The sequence below is a fragment of the Charadrius vociferus genome, unplaced genomic scaffold (assembly GCF_000708025.1).
Source record: "Charadrius vociferus isolate BGI_N301 unplaced genomic scaffold, ASM70802v2 scaffold758, whole genome shotgun sequence".
Lineage (NCBI taxonomy): Eukaryota > Metazoa > Chordata > Aves > Charadriiformes > Charadriidae > Charadrius > Charadrius vociferus.
This window is the reverse complement of record NW_009649934.1, coordinates 85,463-94,707: the sequence shown is the minus strand read 5'-3', so window position 1 is coordinate 94,707 and position 9,245 is coordinate 85,463. Positions and strand designations below refer to the sequence as shown.

At 52.3% G+C, this 9,245-nt stretch overlaps 1 protein-coding gene across 1 annotated transcript in view; it reads right to left on the bottom strand.

The window, feature by feature from the left end:
• BAP1 (BRCA1 associated protein-1 (ubiquitin carboxy-terminal hydrolase)) overlaps nt 1-9,245 on the bottom strand; it is a 15,584-nt gene that overhangs the window by 2,968 nt on the left and 3,371 nt on the right. Inside the window, exons 2-12 of the mRNA XM_009891275.1 lie at nt 5,548-5,577; nt 5,393-5,447; nt 4,528-4,660; nt 4,019-4,138; nt 3,453-3,514; nt 3,225-3,367; nt 2,272-2,350; nt 1,936-2,059; nt 1,494-1,611; nt 911-1,098; nt 437-570 (exon numbers count right to left, since the gene is read on the bottom strand). Of these exons, the coding sequence (XP_009889577.1) occupies nt 437-570; nt 911-1,098; nt 1,494-1,611; nt 1,936-2,059; nt 2,272-2,350; nt 3,225-3,367; nt 3,453-3,514; nt 4,019-4,138; nt 4,528-4,660; nt 5,393-5,447; nt 5,548-5,577 (1,186 nt within the window). The remainder of the gene's footprint in view (nt 1-436; nt 571-910; nt 1,099-1,493; nt 1,612-1,935; nt 2,060-2,271; nt 2,351-3,224; nt 3,368-3,452; nt 3,515-4,018; nt 4,139-4,527; nt 4,661-5,392; nt 5,448-5,547; nt 5,578-9,245) is intronic.

The window sequence follows — 9,245 nt, the reverse complement described above, 5'->3', positions numbered from 1 at the left end:
GCTGCAGGTAATCCTATGCAGCCAGGAGGCATAGGGGGCTGTGTACCCCATCTCTTCTTCCAGAAGCCCCAAAAGCAGCCTCGCTGTGACCGCACCTTCCTGACCATCACAGCAGTCCCAGCACACCAACGCTGTCACCAGGAGTTGACCTGGCAATCGGCACTGGGCAACTGAGGTTCCCTAAAGCCTGCTGCCAATACAGTTACGCTCAGGGCAGACAGAATTCAGGGTTGATTGTGAAAAGCTACAGAAGAGCTTTACAAAATCCAGTAAGTGAACAGTAAAATGGCAGGAGAAGAGGGGAACAGCCCTAATTGCACGCAGAGGTGCCAGCTCTAACACAGCCAACAGCGCTCAGGAAAGGCATCTGGGAGCCACTACAGGTGGTTCTTCAGATGTCAGCTCCCTGCCCCCCGCCCTCGGCTCAAGCCATCACCTGATGGCCGAGCTGGTGTTACGAACTTCCTCCTCATCATCATCGTCGTAGTCATCCTCATCATCCGAGTACTGCTGGTGCTGTCGGACTGGGACCCGGCTGCGACCCACTCCTGCTGCAAGGTCTTCCTCCTCCTGCAAAAACACCGTTGCTGATTACCTGCTGGCAGCAGGGCAGGGAGGAAACACCCAGCGGACATGTCCTCAGTCCAGCTGAGCACCAGGGCTTGCCCCTTTCGAGAGGAGACAGGGGACTCTTCCCTATGCTTGCTCAGTTGACCCACATTGACCCTAACCACTTTTGCCAGGTCAGTTTTACCATCTCGCCTTCCAGCCCGGGTTAGCGCAAGGGCAGGCAGGCTGCAGGGCAGGGGAAGGGCTTAGACTGGCTGACAGAGTCCCGTGGAGGTGAGGGACTGGAAGTGAAAAGCTCAGCTCAAGTCAGGCGTGCTGCTGGCCTGGAGCTTCAGCCTACCTGCATGGGGGACTTGGCGTAGTTGTGATTATCCAGGAAGGCTGGCAATCTCTGCACGATGGGGTTGGGGTTTGCTGGAGGCGCCCCATTGATACTGCTCGCTGACGTCTTTGCCACCGGCTTGGTTTTGTTGGGCGGGCTCTGCGTGGCCGCAGGGTGGCCCTGGCTGGTGGGCTCATTGGTGCTGTCTGCCACACAAGCACAGCACAGCCCATCATGACCAGCACCATCACGTTTTATTCAACGTTCTCTGCCACCCCTTGCCCACCCCACGTAGCAGAAGAGCAATTATGCTCCGCCAGACCATCACACCCACCTCCCATTCCACCTCCAGCTGTCACCAGTGTCCCCAAGTTCAAGCCCTCCCATTCTCAATCTCACGCCCCTCCAACACTCCTCCCAGACACAGAGGCATCTACCACCCCCCAGCACAGTGCACATGGAGGTGGCCTTGGAGAAAAGAGTGAAGCTGACCATAAAACTGCCTCAAGCTCCAGGTCAGCCAGCTGGCATCGCCAGCCTGTGCTCGTTCCACGGCAGGTCAGACTGGCTGGCTGGCAACACCACTGGTACAGGGGTCTACCTGGATGGGTGCTCTCTGGAGTCACGGTCTTGCTGCTGGCTGGCTTTGCCTCTTCCGGAGGCTGAGCCTCCTGAGACTTCTGGGTCTGGATCAGCTCAGGCTGAGTTACTCGGATAAGCTTGAAGGCAAATGATAGACAGAAACTGAGTGCTGGACCAGGGTGACCCAAAACACATCCCTCCCATTCACGCACTGCAGAAGAACTCGTGAGGGTGAGCCAACCGCCAAGCACCCATGTGCACAATCAACTGACAGCATCATGGATAACCTCCCAGGTGAGCGGCAAAAGGCCAAGCAACAAGTCTCATTATCTCCTCGTCCCAGAAGACATTTCCCAAGGCAAAAAAAAACCCAAAAAAAACACCAAACCCAGGGCACCTACAGCACAGCAAGATGCCCTCAAAACAGGACCTATTCCCACCCCAGGCTTGGGCTTTCCTACCTGCTGCAAAGCCTCCAGCACAGTCTGGCGGTTCATCTTCAGGATGTGCAGTTTGGACTCGTACTTCATCCTCCGATCAGGCACCACCGCCATCAGGTTGAAGCGGATGTCGTGGTACGGCTCCCTGCAGGAAGGGACAGCAGATGTCAGCCGCAAGCTGAAAGCAAAGAGGCAGTGCACCTGCACCCCTCCCAAGCAACGTTCTCCCCCCACACTTCCACAACTTGTTGCACAGAGACCACAGTAGAAATAATCCAGGGAAAAATGGGAAAATTTTCTAGTAGAAAAAATCCAGGGAACCCCCCCCGTCCCAGGGGCCACGGCCTGGGACATTACCCTGCAGTGGCCAGGCCAATGCGCTCCATGATTACTCTCCTGGCTTTGTCTGTCCATTCCTCGTCATCAGCCCACGGCCCTGTGAAAATGAGACAGAGCTGGAATTAGCAAAGCAGGCCGAGGCTCCTGCTTCAGACTCACAGAGCGGATCCTGCCATCCTCACAAGAGACCATCTCATGGCTCCCTTACATACCAGGGAGCAAGTCAAGAGGCAGAAGGACCACGCTGTCAGCCCATACAGTAGAAGCCCCCCCGCCTCTGCCTTTCGAATGGAAAACATGAGTTATCTGCAGGGCAAAAAGGTGAGTTTTGAACCCTACAGACCACAAGGGATTCACAGGCTCTGGGCTCACAAAGTCCAAGGAAATCCCAGGTCTTGCTGGGATCCACCTGCCACTGGATCTGGTGCCATGCTTAAGAAACCTGAGTACCTGAAGTGGGTCCCTTACCAAAGGGCTTGACAGACAGAAGCAAAGTCCTACTGGGGATAAATAAGTGTCTGAAAGACCAAAGTAGTGGTCAAGTTGAAAAAGAAGGGAGTAACTTGAGCAGCCTGCTGGGATCTGTGTTGGGGCCTTGTGCCTCAACATATGGCAGTTATTGGCACAAAGAGAGGGTAAGGAGGAGACAAAGTCTGCTTGCAATACCAAGTTATTTCAGACCTGCAGAAGGACCTCATGATCCTGAGTAACTGGGGAGGAAAATGGCAAGGCTGGAAAAAGTAATGCAATATATTTAGAAATAATTGCCTTCTAGACACAGTCCCCAGCGCACAGGCTCCAAAATGAGCTATCAAAACGCAGGACAAATCTGGGGGCCATTGGAGCCATTCTCCACAAACATTAGCCAATGCTCAGTGGCAATGAAAAAGAATATGTACATTTGGACATACCCACGTGTCTATTTGACTGTGTCAACGAGTAGATTCAAAGAGGGAAAGGTGGACTCTTACCATGGTCAATGGGATAGACCTTGAGCCCGTCCAGCTCAAACAGCCGTCCCTTGATGGGGACATAACTGACAAAATGAAAAGCCTCCATGGTTCGCACAGCGCTGATACCATTCTGCTTTTCCGGCAAGTGCCGCGGCTCCGGCCTGCAAGGGCAAGAGAGGCGAGAGGTCAGTGATGAGCCTGCCTCCTCCAGTGAAAGTGAGCCGTGAGAGATTCCCCCTCACTCACCTGGCATGGCTGTTATGGGCCTTGGCCAGCTCGGGGGCATTGCCGATGGCATAGCCTTTACTCTGCAGTGAACAGCAAGAGAGGAAAACAATTGAGAAGTCACAAGGAAACAAACAAAACGCTTCACCCGCTGGTGTCCCACTCCCTCCATCCATATGCAGGACTGGGCAAGCAACTTTCAGGCACACCCTCTGCTCTGCTGAGTTACAGGTAAAACCCAAGATGAAAAGAAGACACAACTTCTGCTAAAGAAATTACAGTTAGAGAGAAACACAGGCTTTAAGATAGGTCTGAAGGTAGGAGAGAGGACTTTTGATCACAGACATAGAGAACACACCTGGGCTAGTCAATAGCACAACAGAAGGCTCAGAGCTGTGCCCAGCATCAGGGGACCAAGGCTCTGAGCAAGGCAAGGTAGGAAGGTGAGAAAGAGGTGATACCGACGTAGCGTACAGCCACGAAGGGCTGGAAAGGAGCCAGCTCGTTAGAGCACCATCCCGAGAGGGGAACGAGACGCAGATTCACATGCGCCACCCGTGCACAGCCCTGCACACCCCTGCCCCTACCTCAGGGCTGAATCCTTTGGTGAAATCCTTCATGCGGCTCAGCGTGGGGCCCAGGTCGACATTGTTGCAGTTCAGGAGGACGCTCAGGAGGGCATGGGTGGCACAGGAATTGGGGATCAGCTGGAGAGTGACACAAGGACCATCTTAACCAGCAGGAACAAGGCAACCCTTCAACAACCCCTCAGTGTCGACCACAATCAATTGAAAAGTACTGACGCAAGGACCACTTGTGAAAGCGGCAACTTGACCTTGGCTCTCAAAGGAAGGAAGGAGGTCAGTCTCGTTTAGTGAGCCACACCGTGCCCCCCATGAGTCACACCTGCTCAGAGCGCAGGCCACAGACAGACTTGCAGCCCTCACTGGATTCCCTCCAACCTGGAGGTCAGTGCAGAGACTCCCAGGAAAGAGGGAGAGTCTCTGCAAGAGCAGTGCAGCTTCTCAGTACGTTGCTTCCCTGAGGTGTCACACAAAACACCCACATACACGCTTTCCCCTCGCCTCCAGCCTACCTGGTGAGCAAAGAACATGTTATTAACGATGTCATCGTCGATCACCGACGTCTCATCCACCAGGGTAGAGACCTTCCGGCGTGATCTGCGCTCCTCAATCCACTTGAACAGGAAGATGAACCCATACACAGGGCTGTGGAGAGAAGTCAGCAGCTGCATCTTTTTGGACGGACCACATCAGCGGGGCTACTCTGCCCAGCACCAGAAACCTTCTGTTTCAAACCAAAGGCAGAGCAAAGACAGAGAGGAAAAGCAGAACCACCAGCCCCATCTTTCTGGAAGTGATCATCCCTGCCACAAGTCTCCCCAGCCCCACATTACTGAGGTCACTCGCTGCTGCTGATGCTCCGGGCTCAGACAACAATCAGGCTTGAAATCTTTGAGGTTTGACAGGTCTTAAGACAGGGAAACAGGAGGTGAAATTCACCTCTGGACACTGACTGACCTGCAGCATAGTGCCTGACCACCAAATGACCTCTCCTTTTAAATATATGTTGTATTCACTTTCAAGAGGAGTTCAGACAATGGCTTGTAAGAAACTGACAGCCCTAAAGACACTTCAAAGCACTGAGACAGGGAGAAAGCGCACACTGCAAGCACACTGGTTGGCACTGCAACTCTCCATGGAGAAAGGGAGATTTATCCCTTGAAGTATGTCACCCACCTGCCACACAAGGTCTTCCTCAAAGCATGAGATTGCCCGTCTGCCCCAAACCTGATGAAGCACTCCTGGTTCATCACTTACAACACTGACCTTCATGACCAACAAGCTCACACAGGCCCATCTGAACACCGGGCAATGAATTCCCAGGCCCACAGACACATTCTGCTTAATAAAACTCCTACTTTTACGCCTGTGACTTACCCTTGGCATTTGCTCTGCAGATCATAAATCTCTTCAACCTGCACTCCCTTGACCCCTGCAAACAAAGGGCAGAAGCTGATGTAAAGCCCACCAGAAAGGACTAGGGGTAATGTCAAGCACAAAACCAACTTCCCAGGAAGCTTTCTTGCACTCACCAAAATCTTCTACCAGGAGTGTGAAGAGACCTGGAAAGGAACAAAACCAACAGATTACTTCTAGGTGAAGAGCACAAAGAGGAAACCTGCTGACACTGGCCCCCAAAGGTTCCGTGTGGTCCCAGGCCAAGACGCAGCCAGAAAAAATGCAGCACAGAGGCACTGAGATCACGCTGACTCCCCAGCAGCAGAGCCGTTGAGCCCTGGCTCGCTACAGAGGTGCTCTGGCTCCATTCATCCCCATTCATCATCCTCTTCCTCGAGAGGACCTGAACCAACTCTCTCCTGCCAGAGTCCAGTGAAGCTGGACCCACCTTCAGCATCCTGACCCACGCGGATGACCTGCCAAGAAGTAAATCCCCAGCATGAACAGCAGCAGGAAACACCTAAACGGCACATACTCTTCTAACTGGAGGGAAACACGGCTGAATAGATCACAGGACATTTTAAAAGAAGATCGTTTATGTTCTTGTTAATGAAAGACAGCCAGTGAAGGGAAAGCCAGCTTGGAGGGCTGTGGGGAAGTCTGAGGGCCGAAAGGCTCGTCTTCATCTCCCTCTCTCCTGGGGGACCAAACCCAAGAACCTGTCTCCAGCAACTACAACATTCTCATTAGAGAAGGACAGAACCAGGCATATAGACACAACAGCAAAGAGACCGAAGGATTATTAGACATCAGCAACTGAGCAGCAGCTTCCACTATAATGCCGTAGCAAAGGCAGTCAGCCCAATTTTCAGGCAGTCCCCCTGCACACACAGTTAGCGAGCTCGAGACTGGAATAATAAATCTGCTTCTTTCGTTCCCAAAGAAAGGCTGCTAAAAGCCTGTGAGGAAGGCCGGGGAATATCAATAAGAAGGATTCAATCCTGAGAAACATCCCTGTAAGCAAAGGATTTAAGGAACCTGATGTAAGTGGCTCAGTCAAGAAGGGAAGAGCCCAAGGGGCTTCCACACCAAAGTTAAAATGACTAAACAGGGAGGAAACTTCTGGAAGCAAGTAGTCTTCATTAATTTAACAGAAGACATTGTATTTCTTACAACATTGTCAGTGGGAAGAAACACACTATGGAGATAACATGCTTCAAACCAGGGACAGCCTCCTCGCCATGCAACCCTGTTACACCAAACCCTGGCAGCTTTCTGACAGAAATGTTTTTGCTCAAAATCATGGAACGCTGTGTCATACAGGTGACATCTACAGAGACTTCAGGTGGTGCCACAGCCTCACTGTCTTCTTCACAGCAACCCCGTTAGGGTAAGTGGTCCTTGCAGACCGTAAGGATCTTCAGATGCTTATTACAGCCATGGTTCTTGTTCCCTCCTTAGGTGGTATCGGTTAAGGAAGCAGGAGTCGCAGCTGTTTACAGGTAGGGTCTCTCAACTGTAAAAGCTTCCGCAAAAGTCAAAAGCCTCACTCACTCTCCAATTTCAACAGTTACAGTCTACTGATCATGGCAAAACACATGCGATGTGAGATGTGAACCGTATCATAAGCTCTTCCTTGCAGCCAGTGAAGATTTGCCTCAGAGCAATGCCTTTGCAAACACAACCAACCATAAATGCCGAAAGCAGCACTGCTCCCACAGGTACCACCAGAAGGAGAAGACCAAGCAGGACTTCCAAGTTCACTGTGGCTCAGCCCGCAGCACTCCCACATCCCCGCAGCACTCCAGGACTGTGCGTCAGACCAGCAGGGCTGCACCAAAGGAGATGGCAAGTCAGCCATCGCATGTTTTCCTCCCATCTGAACAACATTGCCTGGGAGTCAGAGGATGAAGCCAAACTTCTCAAAGTGCATCATGAAAGGACAAGAAGTGACAGGAACAAGCTGCAGCAAGAAAAATTCTGACTACGCACCCCAAAAAAACCAATTCTTCATTACCAGTGTGGTCAGCCCTGGGACCGGGGTGCAGATGCAGACATCTCCTTCCTGGGCAGATTCAACCAGACACGGCCACAAGCGACCTGAACTACCTTTGAAGTTAGCTCTGCTTTGGGCCAAAGACTTCCAGGGGTCCCTTCCTATTGCAGTTTTTCTCCGATTCATTTCAGTATTTCATAGTACCTCAGCATTCATGAAAGGCACAGTCCCGCACCTGTGATCACTCCTGGAACACAAGAAACCTCCGTCCTAAATTATTTGAGTTGGCTGGAGGAAACATTCTGGTGTCCACAAGCACGGGCAACACTATGCCAGTGGCCTGGAAGCTCCCCTCTCCGCCAAGCAGCTGCAGCAGACAGCCCAAATCTGGATCTACCAACCCCTCCTGACCAGTAAAGCACCAAGAGCTTTCAATCCCAAGCCCCGTGGTGAGGGCTGGGCAGCTTATGGGATGTGCTGAAGGCTGAGCACAGGACATGGGTCATTCTTAACCGCTGTCCCAGCTGCCACCTCTGCATCCGAACCACCACACATCTGAAGGAGCGCCGCTGTAGCGTGCTGAGAGCCTGCCTCTGCCCAGATAGATTATCTTCCAAGCAAATAACCTTCCCACTCTGGTGTGAGAATCCAAACCATGTACTGTCTTCAACATCATCGTTATGAAGAAGAAGGGGAAGGAGAGGAACAATTTTGGCAATCCCCAAGTACCAGTAAAAAGAGGATAAAGAGCAGCAAAATCTGGGCTGAATGAGAGACCAGCAGCAGAGAGAATCCTTTGCTGAATGCAGGAAGACGAGTCAGGGGTCCAATTTCCTCACCCACAGCCTCAAAAATACACCACCACATCCTACAGATGAGCTCTCAGCCTCTCAGAGGACAACCCCAAATCACACTACAGCAACTCAGAGACGTTAAAACAATGCTCAGCCAGCTGATGCCAGCTTTGGCCCTCAAATCTTAACCTACAAAACAAACTCAGGGTCTCCACCACAGAAACCGCATTCTCAGATGCAGCATGAAGGAGATGCCTGTGACTGTCCTGTTCCCAGCTGCTCAGCCGCCATACTGGGCTCTTCAGCACCTTTCCTGGACTACCTGGGGGAGCGGGTTTGATCCACCCACTCAACTGCAGAGCGATGACAGGATCTGACATGCACGGGATAGAGACGCGACCCTCATGTGCTCCTGAGTGACACAGGTTGTCCTCAATTGCATGCAGTGATCTGGGGCAATCACCAGTCAGAGCTGTTTCTGTAGCAAGGGGCATCCCTTCTGAACACCTCTCCCTGTATTTCAGCAATATTTCAGGGTGTCTTTGCAAACAACAGAAATGCTTCATGCTATAGCCTTGCGGCATTTCAGATGTTCTCCACAGAGACCCTTGGGTTTATCACATCACGTACACACAGAGGTGTCCGGGGTACCTCAAACCCCGTGTACAAGTGCTGCCAGAGCCCAGGTCCCACTCTGAGCCTCCACAATGCTCCTACAGCCCTGTTCACCCCATCCCTGCCTTCATCCCCAACAGAAATGCTTCATGCTATAGCCTTGCGGCATTTCAGATGTTCTCCACAGAGACCCTTGGGTTTATCACATCACGTACACACAGAGGTGTCCGGGGTACCTCAAACCCCGTGTACAAGTGCTGCCAGAGCCCAGGTCCCACTCTGAGCCTCCACAATGCTCCTACAGCCCTGTTCACCCCATCCCTGCCTTCATCCCCCACCCGCACCCCTACACCCAGCCCCCTGACATCCCCTTTTCCATCTGCCCTGTGCCCCTGTAATCTTTCCTTAACCCCCCAGGGCACCCCAC